At 38.4% G+C, this 17571-nt stretch overlaps 1 protein-coding gene across 2 annotated transcripts in view; it reads left to right on the top strand.

Annotated features, from left to right (window-relative positions):
• Positions 1–17571, top strand: part of TUBGCP3 (tubulin gamma complex associated protein 3) — a 68781-nt gene that overhangs the window by 32297 nt on the left and 18913 nt on the right. For both annotated transcript variants that reach the window (XM_042806094.1, XM_042806093.1), the window contains exons 9-17: positions 316–384; positions 5340–5472; positions 6904–7070; positions 8938–9048; positions 9398–9506; positions 13162–13351; positions 14634–14769; positions 15570–15638; positions 16465–16600. In XM_042806094.1, the coding sequence (XP_042662028.1) occupies positions 316–384; positions 5340–5472; positions 6904–7070; positions 8938–9048; positions 9398–9506; positions 13162–13351; positions 14634–14769; positions 15570–15638; positions 16465–16600 (1120 nt within the window). The remainder of the gene's footprint in view (positions 1–315; positions 385–5339; positions 5473–6903; positions 7071–8937; positions 9049–9397; positions 9507–13161; positions 13352–14633; positions 14770–15569; positions 15639–16464; positions 16601–17571) is intronic.

Here is a 17571-nt window from a genome sequence, read left to right as displayed (position 1 = left end):
ATTGAGGTGATTATATCTACTTGAAGTTACAGTTCTCATCATTTAATCTGTTGATAAGACACCAAGAAACAAAGTCACTTGACAATGTGTGTATGTTCTTGGAAAAGATCTGTGCATCTCTTAGGGAAGCACACGTTGGCCAGATTTCTGAGAGTTGGCTTTTGTGCTGAAACTTGTAGCTTGATTCCTTTTAGGAAATTTCTAACTGACTTACACAGTGTGCTGATAGGATAAAAATTATTCTAGATTAAACTGGAAAGATTTTTCCTGACTTCTTTTTTTCCTTCTTCCTGTTTTCTCCTCTTTCTCTTGCAGAGTTTTTGTGCAGCCTTACATCAGGAGCTTAAAGAATACTACCGACTTCTGTCTGTTTTACATTCTCAGGTAAGTTAAGTGGTTCTTATTTAACTTTCTCATTTTGCTTCACATCATCTGAATATTTCCTAATAGGTATACCTCGGTATTCCATTAAAAGGGAAGGATGTACAGCAGTTCTGTATTGACAATAGACAATTCTTTAACTTGTACATTTCTTACTCTTTGGATGTATATACCAATGAATATTTTTACTTAAAAATTCACCGTTGTTTGATGGATTACATGAGGAAGGAATATAATATGTATTTCTAAGCCTCTTATAATTTTTTGCATCCTTTTTGACAGATTAATCTTGTGTGGTATCTTTAATTCAAATCCCAAACTCTGTGACACATCTTTGAAGGGAGAAAAATCTTTCTGTATTTCAAGCAATGCATGGTTCAGCAGCTAGTAACAACAGTATCAACTTTTCGTTCTGTTTGGGGCAGTTTGTGTGTTTTCCTTGCCCCTTCTGTTGTATTGAGAGAGTAAGAAGTTTCAGTGTTTTACTGTTTTTCTGAGATGTATAGACCAGCTCAGTGCTGCTAATCCTATAGTTTGTCCACAAATATTTATAGCTATGTGCACCTAGATGCTAGCTCTAAAATAAAAATCAGATTATTTTTTTTCTTCTGCTTACTTTTTATTATATGGGACTTTCAATGAGTTCATTATTTGTAATTGAGAAAAATTTATTCTGAGAATTGACCTAAAGTTAAATTAAAATACTATTTAACATTCCAACTTCAAAAAAACCTGTAGTTTAAGTCATAAGCTTCTGTAAATGTTTTGATCTTTACGTTTTGACCTACTTGCAGTTCTTTAACATTCTTGACTTCTGGAATGCCTGCCATACATACTTTTTGCTTGTTTTTCCTGGCTACTATCCAGTTACTCTTTTTGTTATTATATCTTGCTGTGTCCAAAATATGTTTGCTCTCCTGGTTTGCTGGAGCTTTGATTTATTCTAACTTCTAAAACTTCTTAACTATGAAAATAATTATGACTTCTTTGAAATGCATCTTCCTTTACCTTTCCCGTTCCACTAAACCTTTCAAAAGAAGAGATGAGTCTGGTGGGAGGAGGAGCATGTGAGGGGAAAACGAAAGGAAAGTTCTGGCATTACTTGTTTTCAAACTGCGTTTGCGTTTGTGGTAGGTTGACCCTGACCAGCAGCCAAACACCCACCCAGCTTCTCACTCACCCCTGTCTCTTGAGGAATGGGAAGAAAATAGAAGGAAGGCAAAGAGACAAGTCAGTCAAATTGTAGCAGTTTAATAGGGAAAGCAAAAGCTGTGCGTGCAAGCAAAGCAAAGAAAGGAATTCATTCACTACATCCCATCAGCAGGCAGATAGATGTTCAGCCAATTCCTGGCAAGCAGGGCCTCAGCACACTTAACACTTGCTTGGGAAGACAAACTCCATCACCAAAAACGTCCTCCACTTCTCCTTTCTCTGAGCTTTTCTTCCTGAGAAAAGCTTTTTTTTCCTTTTTATGTTTGGAAATGTTTTCCAGGATTAGTTGTTTTGTCGGCATCCCAGGGAACGAGGAGAGTCTCACTGGTGTGCAGTTCTGTGGATCTTCCTTCTTGGAGAGGAGTGGCATTTACTTTCTCCCAGTCCTCAGGAACCTCCTCTGATTGCTATGAAGTTGCAAAGATAATTGAGAGTGACCTTGCAGTGATGTTGGCCAGCTCCCTCAGCACTCGTGGGTGCATCCCATCAGGTCTCAGACTTATGTATATCCAGTTTATTTAATGTTCCCTAACCTGATGCTTCTCCACTTGGAGTAAGTCTTCCTTGTTCTGGACTTTCCCTCTGATGTCAGGTGATGTCTGGTATTCCCACTGGCAAATCTTACAAAAAAAAAAAAAGGTACAGAAGGCCTTAAGTACCTTAGCCTTTTCCATTTTTTCCTGTCACCACTTTCCTAGCAGCATTCAGTAGTTAGACCCACATTTTGCCCAGTCTTCCTTTTACTGGTTTTCTTGTTGCTCTTCACGTTCCTTGCCAGATTCATTTCCAGTGTTAAAGTTCATGAGTGTATTGATCCCATTTAGTAAATGCATTCTGGTAAGGAACAGTCAATAGTATTGTCAGCAGACAATACAGTGTCTGTAATGTAAGGTTTTTCTGCACTAGCAGACTGGAGTTTCTGGGGATGTCCCTCAGCACCTGACTGAAGGGGAATCCCAGGAGGCATGTTTTGTTTGGATTTTCAAGAAGCCCCTGGCAAGATTCCTCCTCAAAGGCTGTGAAATAAAGGAAGGATATCCAGCAGTAGAGGAGAGGCTTTCTTGTGACTTGAGGCTGGGAAGCACAAGGTCACACTACGGGATGGAGAAGGGTCAGTAGTGTGCACCAAAGATAAGTGCTGGCACTGGTTTTATTTAATGTTGATGATCTGGAGAAGATAAAAGAGTGAAATCTCTCAGCCTGTCAATTAAAGTTTGCAAACATTGGTACTCTGGATGCTCTGTCTGGGAAGCAGCAGCACAAAACAATGTGGGAGCAAGTAGGTGCTAGGGAGCCTCAGGGTGGGGAGTACAAGTTTGGGTGGGTTGTTTCTTTGGGGTTTTTTGTTTGCTTGTGTTTTTTTTTGTCGTTTTGTTTCATTTTTTTATTTGGAGGAAAGCTAATCTAATGCGTGCTTCCTCAGTGTCAGACTTGGCATCAGCAGGCCCAATTTGGGAAGAACCTCAGTGTCCTCGCAGGCGGTTGTGTGCACTGCTGGGCTTGGTGTGCAATTGGGTGTCGGGGAGGTGGGCGCCGAGAACAAGACAGTGGGTGTCAGTGTGACACTGGAGCACTATGTGCCGTCCTGATGGCAGCCTCTGCGACGTGGCGGGGGTGGAGACTGAGGGAGAAAGTAAGCTGAAATCCTCAGGAACATGGGACAATTGCTGTGTGTGGGGAGAGGGGAGATGGGCTGAGTTTCTTGAGGCTGAAGAGGAAAAGGCGCAAGGGGGCTGTGGCTGAGGCTTCCAAACCAGTGAAGGATAAGCAAAACACAAAGTTGTGGGATTTGATGAATGGCTACAAGAGGAAAGGAGATACTGTGAAATTAGCAGGAGGCTGATATAAAACAGAGAGGAGTAGCCAACATGCAAAATGTATTTCCATACGATGTCATGGCAAAAGGCAGTACCAACAGGTTGAAAAAGTTACTATACAAATTTGTGGAAGGCAGGTATGTAAACTGCTGTTAGCAAGGCTGAGCAAGGATACATCCTCTGGTGTTCTGAATACTACAGCTGGGCTGCAAGGAGTTGAAGGGGGACAGGCTACAGAGAAGGATCAGCTTGCATGCTCTTGTACAGCACTTCCTTTTGTCATTACTGGGGATGGAGCAGTAGTTCATATAGCCAGGGTTCTGACAGAGGATGGCATTTATGTTCCTAATTGATGGAGCAGAAATCTTTTGAGAAAGAAGTCAGCATTCTCAAGATGTACCAGATTACTGTCTCCCAGAGGTAAGCTTGGTGACTTCTCAATTTTATTTTAAAAAGTGATGGAAAAACTCCACTTTTTTGAAAAACACTTTCTTTACAAAACTGTATGCTTCAGTTATTTGAAAACATGTAGAAAATAGTGTCTGGGAATTGAGTGCATTCTGCATTTTTGTATTCGGGAGTTCATATAGCCTGCCAGTTTAGGAGTCGTTAGCTGCAGTCCCAGTCAGCAGCAGTTCAGGCATAGTAGTACATAACAAGAATCTCGTCAAAAGGTTGAGTACTGTCTTTCTGTAACTTTATATTATGTCTTCAGAGCTTCCCCCAGACATGCTTCTGCCTCTGAAAGAGTCATCCTGAGTGTACTGCATACTATTCCATAACCTTTTCAGGTCTTTTCCTTGCTGACTGTTTCACAGTGTCAGCCCAATTAAAAAGGCACTTCCACAATGAAGATGTAAGCATATCATCTCTTCCCTAAAGACAAAGGGTGATTCTTGCTCATATATCTCTTATCACTGCCAATTACCAAACAAAACAATGCAAAAAACCACTTGGACCCAGGAGCATCTGGAAGCTAATGAATTTAACTGGCTTTACGGCTGAGCTTAATGTGGATGGCACTAGTCTTACATTTAACTGATGCGTTGTGTTTGGCAAAAAAATGTGCTAGATGCTAGATGTGGAAGCATGGAGTGTTTTGTTTTTTTTTTTTTTTTTTCACATACAGGAAACAGAGCATCTTTTCTAAGAGTTTGTCTGCTTGGACAGCTTTAGGAAGTTGCTTCTGTATTCTTAGGTTGTGTTCTTGTCCTGCTTGCCCCATCTGTATTTGTATGAGATGGGCATTTGCATCTCAGATTCAAATATTTGGCTTTCCTCTTCCATGGTGTTGGAAGATTCATGGTAGTTACATTGTGACAGGTTTTTCATATCGCAGCTTTCAATGTTTTGGGGTGGGTTTGTTTTGTTTTGTTCTTTTGTTTTGTTTTTTCACAATGGCAGTAATTCCTTAATCTTGTTATATAGCTAACAAGTTCTGATGGTTTCTGGAGGAAGACATTGAACAGCATTTGTCCCATGTTGAACTAAAATAAGCTAGCTGTGCACTAATAAAAACTTTACCTCCTACACCCTTACTTTTCCTTTAGGTGCTTTTCTTTACTCTTTTCTGAGCATCTCTTTTTACAGTGTTTATTGTCTTTCAATATCTCTGCTCTCTTTTACTTTGCTCTTCTCTCCATTTGTGTCTATCACCTTGCTTGCTTCAACTTTATTTGCCTTTCTGCAATGTCTGCCTTATTACACTTCTTTTTGTCTCTGTCCTTTCACCTATGCTTGATTCTCTATTTCCACTTGTGTGGCTCTTGTGTTTTGGCCCAATGATCTAATGACACAACATATAATATTGGGTGTTTCAAGTGTATTATTAAAAAACTAACTTCAGAACAATAACCACGAAACATCAGTTCTGCTTCAGTTTTGCCAGTTTTGTTCCCTGATATGTTTTTCTGTTTCTAATTTGATCAGTTGCAATTGGAAGATGATCAGGGTGTGAATTTGGGACTTGAGAGCAGTTTAACACTTCGCCGTCTTCTAGTCTGGACATATGATCCTAAAATAAGGTTAAAGACCCTCGCAGCACTTGTTGATCACTGTCAAGGTCTGATTAATTTAATATTTCTGGGGAAGTTATGTAACAGAATGGTTGTGCATGCCAAAGGTGGATATCAATAATATTACTGTTGTGTTTTTGTTTTGTTTTGTTTTAAATTTTAAGTAGCTAATCCACAGGATTCTTTCTCTTTTAGTTTTAGCAAAAAAATGACAAATGGTAGTGCTGTTTTGATACACTTAGACTTTTTTGTTCGGGTGTTGGGTTTTTTTTTTTTTTAACTTGAGAAATCCTTCACATTTTAAGTATGCACTTTTCATGCTGTTTCAAATTATTAGATTTTAGTAATCTTTTAAATAATGTTATACTGTTTAAAAAAAAAAACAAAAAAAACAAACAAACAAAAAAAAAAAACCAAAACAAAGAAAAACAACCAACAAAAAAACAACAAACCCTAATACACTATGAAATGGTTGACTTAGTCTCTTCACTATGTATGAGTATTATGCTATTCCTCTATATATGATGGTGTATAGGACTTATTTGCAACTTGTCTGCGGATTCATGTGAAACAACAGAATTTTACAAATCTGCAAATACTGTGTGGCCATGTTAGCAATCCACAAGAAAATGCTCAGGAGTGGTGTTGGTGTTGACCTAAACTTTGACCAGTAACTGGCTATGCTTCTCCCTGAGGGTACTTCAGCTTTGCTGTCTTTGAAAATAAATGGAGATTGTGACCCTTTGGAAGGAGCATCTTAAGCAAAAAAACTCACAGCATCTGTTTTATCTTGATTATTGGAATTGGTAATAATTAAAAAAAAAAAAAAAAGTGGGCTTTACTTTTAAGACATTAATGAAAATTTGGAATGCTACAGTCTGTGCTGCAGGAAATATTTAAGCTGTGCAGCACAACAGCAAAACAAGTACTAGTTCTATTTTTTTTTTACTTTTTTATTTTTTTGACAGCCTCTTACCCTTGAATTGCAAGCAGACAGGAGATATTACCCAAAGAAGCTATGGGGGGTACTATAACCAAGAAGCAGGAAAGATGTGTTTGTGTGTTTGTATGCACAGAGAACATCTGAGGGAGAGTCAAGTACAGGAGAGAAGGAAAACGTACTAAGACTTTAATGCTCTTCTGGTGGGGGCAATGGGAAAGAAAAGAAGCATAAAGTCAACCTCTGTGTGTGATCTGATGCCTTGAAATTTGCATTTCTCCAAGCTACCATAAAGTAGACAGAATACCATGTCAGAGAACTGTGCTTAATGCTTCACTGAGATTAATGATTCAGACCTCAAAACCTAGGAATTCCCTGCCAGTGTTAAAAACTGTCTTTTTGCTACATTTTAGAATTGCTGTTCAGCAAGCTCTGAGTGACATCTGACTAACTAAAATCAATGGCTGCTGAATTTAAGTGTGGTGTGTATATATTTTTCCTTCAAATATTTCTGTTCCTCTCTTCTGTGATCTTACAGGGAGAAAGGGTGGTGAACTAGCCTCAGCAGTTCATGCCTATACTAAAACAGGAGACCCCTACATGAGATCTCTGGTTCAGCACATTCTTAGCCTAGTATCTCATCCTGTACTGAATTTCCTTTATCGCTGGATTTATGATGGAGAGCTGGAGGATACATACCATGAGGTAATGTGTGTGATAGAATAAATATTTTATCTCTGTTTGTTTGCTTTGTGGGAGTATAATCTGTGGGAAGCTTAGAGGAGAATTTCAAAAGTAGACTGTGATGGAAACATGTAAGTAATATGTACAATAACAACATGAAATGTGACTCTCCTCATGGATTCAGTCAGTGTGATATCTGGAGTTTGCAATGATGCAGTATGTTGTCTTCAGTGAATCGTATCCTGGGTCTGTTTAGGAGAGAGAGAATGGTAGATTTAACAACAGATTCTTACTTCTGAAGAGGAACAAAGTAATCTATCTTTCCTTGCTTAGTTGAACAGTGGGAACGCATGCAGAGTTCTTTGTTTAGAATGCAAGCCTTGTATTTGGAATAAAGTTCAGAATATTCTACTCTGACTACCTGCCGTTATTCTTAGCTTCATAAATAACTTCCACTTGTCAAATGGGGTAGAAGAGGTTTGTGGTTCCAGAGTTCCTCTAGAAACTCTATGGAGTTATTTGTTTTGACTTCTGTAACAGCAAGTTCTAGTAACTGTCCCCTTCTTAGAAATGTTTTTAAGCCTTTTTAAGCTCTACCAAGTCTTTTTCCTGACTCCAATCAGTACAGTTTGTTAAAGTGACATTTTTTTTGTTTCAAGAAGCCAAAGAATCATTTTTAAAAGTGAACTGAGGGCTTCTGAGACACATCTGAATAACTTTACTTGAGTGTGAAAAACACTGTCTGATTTTTGAAACTGTCCATTTGGGTCAAAATTAAAAGGAGTACAGATATTACCCACAGCTGATCTTTAAGGTCAGCGTTAGGAGACCCATGTGAAATGTCCATGAATATTACTAAAAGTATAAAATAGATTTTACTTTTTTCCCCAGTTACTCCTCAGACATTTCCTCAGTTGTCTCTCTTGGGTTTTATGTCATTCGTTAGCTTTCAATTCTTTTAAAGAAAATTTACACGTGCACTGTAAGAGTGTTCTTAATACTGAAAATTGGTGTTGGGTGTGGTATACTGAAAGCTACAATTTTCATACCCTTGACAGTTTTTGAACAAAGACAGTTGGCCATTCTTGGTGGAAATTGTGTTTGGAGGCAGTGAAAAAAGTTCTTGTCTGAAAAATTGGTATCTTGTTTGACAGGATGAGGACAGAATCCATCCACAAGTCATTTCAACACAACTAATCATGTAGTTTTAGTTTCTTACAAATGAAAGTGTTCTCTTGTATGAAGTTGAGACGCCTTAGCATTTGATTACCAGTTGCAGGATTTCTTTTTCTGTTTTGTTTCTGTTGTTTTGGTGGGTTTTTTTTTGGTGTGTTTTTTTGTGTTTGGGTTTTTTTTGGGGGGGGGCTGTGTGTTTTTTGTGTTGTGTTTTTTTTTGTTTTTTGTTTTTTTTTTCTGCAATTCTGCATCTGTTAAAATAGGAGGAAATCTAAAGGGGCTTGAGTAAAAATAGAACCAGTAAAATACAAGCATATTATACTTATATGCTGAACTTTATTTCCTCCCCTAACTGTATAACTAATTGCTGGAAAATGTCATATACTTCTGTATTTCATAGTGGACACTTTACTAATAGTAATACTTTACCCTGAGGTAGTCAAGGTTTCATAACGTTCAGAGGAGACTAAATCATGTGAGCTGTTCTTTAACTTTATTCTTCAGAATTGATATTGGTCCACATACAATTTACATATCAATTGTCAGGACAACTCTGCATGTTAGCTATGAAAAAAGATTTCTTCTTTTTTCTGCTTGTTTAGTTAAAAGAATAACTTGGAATATTTTTACAGTTTTCTGAATATAGAAATGAAACAGTAGGGGAGAGAGTTTACATTCATCTTTTGTTTTTGATATTTATTTCAATCTCCAGTTTTTTGTAGCTTCAGATCCTACAGTTAAAACTGATCGGTTGTGGCACGACAAGTACACTTTGAGGAAATCAATGATCCCTTCTTTTATTACAATGGAGCAATCAAAAAAGGTATGAATTCAAAAGTTAATCTGATCATTTATTTGCCTTATGCTGCTGTTTAGATTTTCATTAAGAAAATAGAGACCAAATTTAACATTAAATAATTGTCTTAAGAATTTTAAAATTGTTTGCTGAGGATGACTATAAGAGACTCTTTCTTAAAGGTTTTTAAAACCTTTTTGTGTTAGCATTGAAGTTCTGGATTGCTGTGTTTGGGATTGTGAAGCTAAGAGCACAGAAAGATGACAAAATATCCTGTCGTCCTGGTGGTTGTGGGTGGCTTTTTTGTTTGACGGTGATGATTTATTTTCCTTTTATGCAAATCACTTAAAAGAAAATAAAATCCTCTTTTGTTCAGGTCCTCCTAATAGGAAAATCCATAAACTTCTTGCATCAAGTTTGTCATGATCAAACTCCATCTACAAAGATGATTGCTGTGGCAAAATCTGCAGAGTCTTCAAAAGATGGTAGAGTATCAGTCTTAGTCATCTTCTTTCCTTTGAACTGAGCTCTGCACAATGTGCGGTTTAGACTGTAAACTGACATTTTGGATAGCGGGGAAGGAAGGAGTACAAAAGTCCCATCTGTCCTAAAATATAGGTGTTTTGATGGATACTTGCATTTTACAAGAGTATGGAGATGCATATGTGTAATTTTCTGTTCTTAATTTGATAGGTGGTTGGGGTGGTTGTTAATGTACTGGATTTCAGACCGAAACCATTCAGAAACCAGTCTGCCTTCAGTTGATTTTTGTTGAGAGGGCTGGGGTGGGGACAGGGATATTCTTGAGTGCTGCAGTAAGAATTTAGTATTTGTGACTTCTCATCAAATATACTGTATCATATGATTCTGTAATAATACTGAATTATGTGATTTAAAAATAATAATAAAAAAAATGCGCTTAAAGTATGGAGAGGGGTCAGGGTTAAGTGAATAAGGGCTGTAAATGCATTTGAACCATCATCGTACCTGCTATTCCTGAAAAAGGCAAAAACATTCTTTGGCTACACTACTTTCACCACTTTACACAGTGTTTATGGACATGCTTTTCTTTTTTTTTTTTTTTTTTAAATTTGCATGTGTTTCTCTTTCCTTGATTGAATGGAAGATCTGCACAAATACAGGTTCCCTATTGTGTAGGGAACAAGAGCTTCAAAGCGAGTACATTATCTTAAGTGCTGAGAATACATGTTTCAATCAGAAGTATGGTTTAAAAAATGGATGTTATCCACTATATCTGCAGTGTGCTGCAGGCGTGCTGAGCCTATGGTCTGCAGCCTAAATACCTCATAGTATTGCACTGCCTTAATTCTTCATGAAACTGCATTTGCATTTAGGGCATTTTACCCATTCAATCCAGAAGGAACATTCTGTGTCAGTAATGTCAGAAATGCATCCTGTCATCCTTGTTTGTGCCAGCTGACAATATCCTGAGAGTCCCTTCAGATAATTACTTATTATATGATGGAAAGCTAGGATGCCAGCCTGAATTCTGCATGCTGTTTTTCATTTTAAAACTGAATGTTTCATGGATCTGGCTGTATTTTTTCTTAAATTTGCTTTGGAACCTTAGCTCTTGTGTCTCCCCAGGTACCTTTTGATGCTGAAGTAATGATGATGTAAGAAACTGTCCAAACATGTATTGAAACAGGAAGTCAGAAATTAAAAGAACAGTGTAAAAATTGGTCAACTTGCCTGACAGGGAATTGTAGCAGGCACTTGGGGAAGAAAGATGGTGAAAAAGTCAGATAGTCATCCCAGCTCTATCTTCTAGCTGTCTAAAGTTTGGGAACTTCTGAACCAGGAATGACATGAGACCAGTATTTTCAGTAGCAACTGGTGGACCTGTCTGTCAGTCCTTTTTGCCTGACCCTTTCTTGATCTATTTCTGGCTTTTCAGTGTCCTGAGATAATTTTGCTTAGCTTTAAAAACTTGTGCTTAGGCCTCTTGTTTGTTGATGTAAACAACCTTTTTAGTAGTTTTGCATGTCAAACAGGAATGTTGCATTGCCTGTGCTGGTGTGCATCTATGCAGAGATGGTGTGTTACAGCTACACGTGTAAACTTGAATTTTTCAGTCTTGGATAAGAGCTGTAGCCAGGTCACTTCCCTCAAGGCAAGGGGTGGGGGGGTAGTACTAAGGAGAGGGGTAAGCTGTTTTTTTTCTGCTTGGGCTAACAAGATGATGAGACTGGTCTGTGTGTCCTCAGCCATAGGTACTGACGTACACGTGCTCACCTCTACCTGAGTGAACAGCGTGTGTGACTTGGTAGGCAAGTAAGCAAAACTGAGCAATGGCCTGCCGGTTTTGCCTGTTCCTTGATCCAGTCCTAAGCCCAATCTCTGTGTCCAGTAGCTGAAGATACTAGCTCATAACTCTTTCTGGGTTGGCTTGTTCCTTTTGCTTTGCTTGTTAGGCTCATGGCGTCTTGTGGAAAGACATTTCTACTAACAGATAATTGGGGTGTTGTAACTTACTGTCTTCTGTCTGTGAAACTCCTCTTTTACCTTTTTTTTTTCCCCCTTCTGGAAGTTTTTCTTTCTTCCTCTAAAGCCAGAAGTGAAGCCATGTGGCAGATCAGATGGCTGGTACCACTACACGTGCAAGCAGCCACACTCGAACCCATCATTTGAAGACAGCAGTTAAGAGGACAGGATCTGCCAACAGGGAAAGACTAGATGAAAATTAGAATTGATTGGACTTCCTTGTTGCCCTGTACCAGGGAGACATACAAACATGTCTTTTTCCTAGCAGTGGGAACACTGCTGCATGCTTCCTTACCTGAGCAATGCAAGAATTGCTTTGTCAGATCCCACCAGATCCCTGCTTTGACCAGAGCGAGCAGAGACCTTGGCAAGCTGTCTCTCCTGGTTTGCTGTCAGTGACTGGAAAGGGAAATTTGAGGATTCTTTGCTACAGGTTGTATTAATTCCCACATCTCCTAAGCTTGATGTGTGTTACTTGACCAAGCAGTATTATCCTAGTGTAGGGATTTTGCACACAGCAATGTATTAGACAGGTGATACCTCTTTGACATCTCTGCATATGCTTGTGCTTTTTGTGTCTTATGGAGAGTTTCACAGGTTACGGAATGAGAGTTTGGAAACCTCAGGGAATGTCCTTGAACCAGACACTGTGAGGTTTCCCTCTTGAATGAGTGGCTTCTTTCTTAGAAACACTGTTTATTTCTTCAATTTTAAAGCATTTTATCGATTGAGGCTGAGTCTCAGCAGAACAACATGAAACTTGGTTTTAATTTTTCCTGTCTGCAGTACAGGTTGAACCTAATGCTGGATCAGGCAGAATACTGCTTTACACAAATTTGGTACCTGAATCTTCTATTTTTTTACCTTTAGAGCAATAGTTGTGTATTTAAAAACTGTTGAAAGTGAGAGTGTATCCTTTAACGATGAGGAAGATCTGAATCTTACAACAGTTGGCAGTCTAGTATTTGGAGTTTTGTTCCATGTTGCCTGAAGAGGCCAGTCTTCTTGCTATCTCATAACAGCCTTATTGCAGTCACTTTATTAATAAGCTTCTTGTAAAAATGAGTGAAATACTCTTCCTGCTAGCGGGTGGTATCTTACTTTCTGCCCGCAAATTGCTGTGCATTTAAAGGTAAAGAAGAAAACATCAGGTTGCTGGTTGTCACTCAGATAACAAGTGTGTTCCCTCTTCTCTCATTCTGACTTGTATGTAAGATTTTCTTTCTGTTGAATATTCTGACTGATTCTTCTTCTCTGCCCCCGTCGAAGTGACTTCTGATTTAGATCGCCCACAACAAAGCTTTTCCCTAACACTGAGCTTTTAGATGTCCTTCAAATTATTTTGTTCTGTAAATTGTAGTATTTCATCACACTAAAAAAAAACCACAACACTTTCTTTGTGAAAGTGATTAAATAATATGAGGTCTTACTGGAAAGTACAGGCTGGGCACAGGTTAAAAGTAATAATTTTGTAGTATGTGGGGCTTTAGACTTGCTTTCACTTTTATTATTCCAAATGTGTAATACAGTGGATCAGGATAAATACCAATTTCTCTGCCTTTATGTTTCAGTTCCAAAGCTTGTATGCCTCAGTTTTGGAAAAATACTAATTTAATTTTAACTTTTTTTTTTTAGCTGCTGATTTGTTCACAGATCTGGAAAATGCATTTCAAGAGAAAATTGATGCAGCTTATTTTGAGACCAGCAAATACTTGTTGGATGTTCTCAATAAGAAGTACAATTTACTGGAACACATGCAGGCCATGAGGCGCTACTTACTACTTGGTCAAGGAGACTTTATCAGGCATTTAATGGACTTGCTCAAGTAAGAGAGTAGGAGGGGTAATTATGCCGAACTTCTGATGCTTTTAAATGTGCATGATCAGCACAGAAACTGTTTTGCTTTTGGAAGAGGACCCTTTAAGTATCTTATTACTCAAAGGTTTAATTGAACAACTTCTAAGTTCTATTTTGGGTTTAATTTCTTTGACCCTGAGGCTTAAACTTTGTTCTTCCTTTTGGTAGGAAGTATACACAGTATCACTTCAGAATGTCTTAAGGAGTTGTACTAATATAGATATCTTTACACTGACCCTGTGACAGCCTTGAGGATGTCAGTGCTCCTCTCGCTCCTGTCATCAAGTTTAGTGGGAAAAGTTCTGTTACTTTTGATGCCACTGGTTAGCACTGCTGTGAATGTTAGGCTTCTATGTTTTGGAGGTGTTTGGTCCAAAACATTGTGTCAAAACTGCTCAATCCATTTTTAAAAATGTAATTGATGCCTCACCAGCCTCTGTTTGAAGCATTTAGGTGCACCCACAAGTATCAGTTTCAGTTCTTAAAGTGTATTTGCGAGCTCACTGCTTTTACGTGCTGGTGCTACTGATGAAACTTAAGTCTATCAAAAATGTTCTTTATAAAGCCTTCTAGAAAGCAGGCTTTGTAATAGAGCTTCCACTAACTTGTTTGTAAATCAAAATCAACATTGTCTGGTCCTGATTTGTACATGACCTTGCTTTTTAAATTGAAAACTAGTGTGAAGGAGAATAAGGTTGGTTTGTGGAGTTAGTATTACATTCGAGGCAGAAGTAGCAAAGGGCTTTCCAGTACTGATCATGGGGGAGTAGTAGTACAAGGTGCTTGTTACTTGGGGTGTTTCAACTCTTTGGAACGTTTAAATTACATAGAAGGGGTGGGTCCCTGTGCTTCTGCCAGCACTTCGAAGCCCATGAGATGGCTATCGGTAAGTCTCTTAAGACTGAAATGAAATTACTTGTTTAATGTGTTAATTATGTAATCTGATTCATTTTAGATATGAATGCGACTCAAATTACAGAATAGTTATGCTAGCAATCCTGCTAATTTCAAATTACCGGCATTAAATGAGGATGGAGTCCTCATCCTCATGCTGATGGTCAAGTGTAGAGCTGCATATGAATAGACGTGTTCTGCTCATGGATTTGCTTCATGGTTAAGACTGAAAGAGTAATGCGAGAGGTTTTGAGAGTCTGTCAGAAAGTGTTTCACTGTGTGCTGCAGTTGCTACCAAATTGCTGCTGCAGAATATCTCAGTAATATGCTATGACTGTTTGTTTCATAACCACCAGGCCAGAGCTTGCACGACCAGCTACAACCTTATATCAGCATAATCTAACTGGAATCCTTGAAACAGCAGTGAGGGCAACTAATGCCCAGTTTGATAATCCTGAGATTCTGAAACGACTGGATGTTCGACTTCTGGAGGTCTGTTGCATCATGTTGACTATGACCTGAAACATACCTTTTTTTTTCATGTGTGTATACATGCAGGCATTTGTACGAAACAAAATTTTTACATGTGTATAGTAAATGCATTTCTCCCTCTTTTCATTGAAGTCTACTTTGAATTACGTAAGCCTAATTTAATAAGTCATCTTTTCCCGTTTCCCATCTGTTCTCTATTTGTATATCAAGCTGTGGGTCTACAGTTGTTTCATTGGCAATACGAAGTTGAGTATTTGGGGTCTAGCAGTAATTGATGCTGGTGACCCTGATTTGAGGTTCAGCAGACAGCTCCTCCTGCTGTTGCTCTTAAAAGAATCTGGGGGGTAGTCTGTGTCACCAGCAGTTACAAAGAAGGACGCCATGAAAGCGCGTTTCATGAAGGAGAACTCTAATAAGAAACTTGAATTAATGAGAAAGCACCAGTCGTGGAGGTGGGAGTTACCTGATGAACTGTAGCATCTGAAATAAGTCTGTAACTTAGGCTGAGTCCTGCCTAAGCAGGTTTTCCTTCCCTTCATTTCCTTTACCTAGCTCCCACGGAAGAACATTGACATTACAAACATGAACGTTTGGGTAAGATGAATCCCACCCTTGTGCCAAACATCGATTCGTTTTTGCTTAATCTGCTATTTTCGACAAGGAACTCCTATATCTCATATTGATGTGGATGTTTGTTTTATTATAGTCTGTGGAGAATGGAAGAGTAAGCAAGAGCTGGTCTTCAGCACTAGTATACTCTGATTATACACTGAAAGTAGCATATCTTTTTAAAACTACAGGTATCTCCTGGAGACACTGGATGGGATGTCTTCAGCTTGGACTATCATGTTGATGGACCAATAGCAACGGTAATGTCATGTACTGCTGGCTGTGAACAAGTCTCAGATGCTGAATTGAATTGCTAAATATTTTTTTTATTGACATAATTTTTTTTTTATTCTGGAGTGTAAGATCAGAGAGGCTTCTTTTTTTTTGGTATCTAAGATGCACCCGCTGTATAAACAGTTGGGCAAAATTCTCAGTCTTTTAAATTAACTGTGAGTGCTGAAAAGCTACATTTAAAACTACCATTACTGAAAATCAGTAATTCATTTCTTCCAGCAGAGATTTTAGCAAGTACTTAATAAACAGAGTGCTCCTCTTCTTCTATTACTACTAGTTTGTAGCTGCTAATTTGAGATAATTTGCAAGGAACCGAAGAAGCTATTTCAGGAGAACCTATTTGTACTGTCTAAATAAAATTTGATAGGTAGTGTTCATTAGCACTACTGAGAAAATAGCTGCACTACTGATCAGAATGCATTTTGCCTCTATAAAGAACTTGTAAAGAACGTTGTTTTTTTTTTTTTTAAAAAACAGGATATCAAAATGTGAGTCTAACCAGTAGAAGGTATTTTCATATGTAGTTTGAAGAGTGTGAAATGTTTAGGCTTTCTCATGTTCACCCCTTCTTACACTTCCTGCAGTGCTCTATGTCAGCTTGAATGATAGGTAACTCAGTTCAGCCCTTGAGGAAGGATCTTGCCAAAAGCTCTGGGTTTTCCAGGGATTTTGTTTTGATATTTACGAATAAGCTGCGTGGGCCAGATAAGATGGATTGTGAAGAGGTTCTTAGTCCTTCAGAACACATGGTATGTCTATTAAATTTGTACTAATATTTTGTTTGTTTTGTAGGTATTTACACGTGAGTGCATGAGCCACTATCTAAGAGTATTTAATTTCCTTTGGAGAGCAAAGCGAATGGAGTATATTCTTACTGATATATGGAAAGGGCACATGTGCAATGCCAAGCTCCTGAAAAGCATACCAGGTGAGAGAGGCCCAAATGAATGATGCATTTGTAAGCTGAATTTAGATGACTGCATCTTATTTTAAACTGTGTGTGGGGAGTGGAGGGGCGGAATTTGTTTGGACAGATGACTTTTATATTTTGTTGCTCCTATTGAATGACTGTTTACTGGTAGATGATGAAGATAAAATAGCGTTATTGTAAATGGAAGCTTCCTGTTTTGTTTTACTTAATCCTTGGTTGTGAGATTTTGTAGCAGTGAGCAAATGAAACACCCCATGTCTCTGGAAAAAGACCGTTATTCTTCATCCTTTTTTATTTATCTTCCTTGATGCCTTCCTATCTGTACCCTGTGTCTCCCTCTTTCTTGTGCTGGAAGTAGTAAGTCTCACACATGCATACTTCTGAATTTACTAGTTTTACCATCACTCATTCTCTGTACTTTTGCTTAGCTAAGAACAGAAGAGGGTAAGAGGAGAAACAGATGTTTGAGAAGAAATAGGAAAGCTCTTAAGCATATTAGCTCTGTTGTATGTTTAATGGACTGGGACTTTTAGATCCTACTTCTCAGCTGAGAATATAGTCATACTTGTGAGCATCTGTACTGGCTCATTCTTGGCTTTTTTTACCTATCTACGTTTCTCTCAGTAAAAAAAAATAGCTATTGAGGGTTACGCTTCTTTTTGTGGCACAATAACATTTACAAATACATATTTATGTTTTTATAATTAGGAACTATTTGGTGGGTGGGAGTGGACGACTTGGCCTCAGAAGGTCACTGGGAAACAAGCCCTTGTAAAGTCTGCTGTAGTGCACAAGGCTGATCTCTGAAATGGTACAGGATGACTAGGCTTCCTTTATGCTTCTGTGAGGTGGCCTTTAGTTTACTCTCATTTCCCATCCCAAATAAGTGCTTGTTTGACTCAAAACTAGTGGTCTATTGCATTCATGGATTCTGTTCCCTTTAAGAGTGGGGTGCAGTTAACAGGTTT

This window comes from Tyto alba, unplaced genomic scaffold (assembly GCF_018691265.1).
Source record: "Tyto alba isolate M040663 unplaced genomic scaffold, T.alba_DEE_v4.0 Super-Scaffold_45, whole genome shotgun sequence".
Taxonomy (NCBI): domain Eukaryota; kingdom Metazoa; phylum Chordata; class Aves; order Strigiformes; family Tytonidae; genus Tyto; species Tyto alba.
This window is presented reverse-complemented; position numbering and strand designations above follow the sequence as displayed.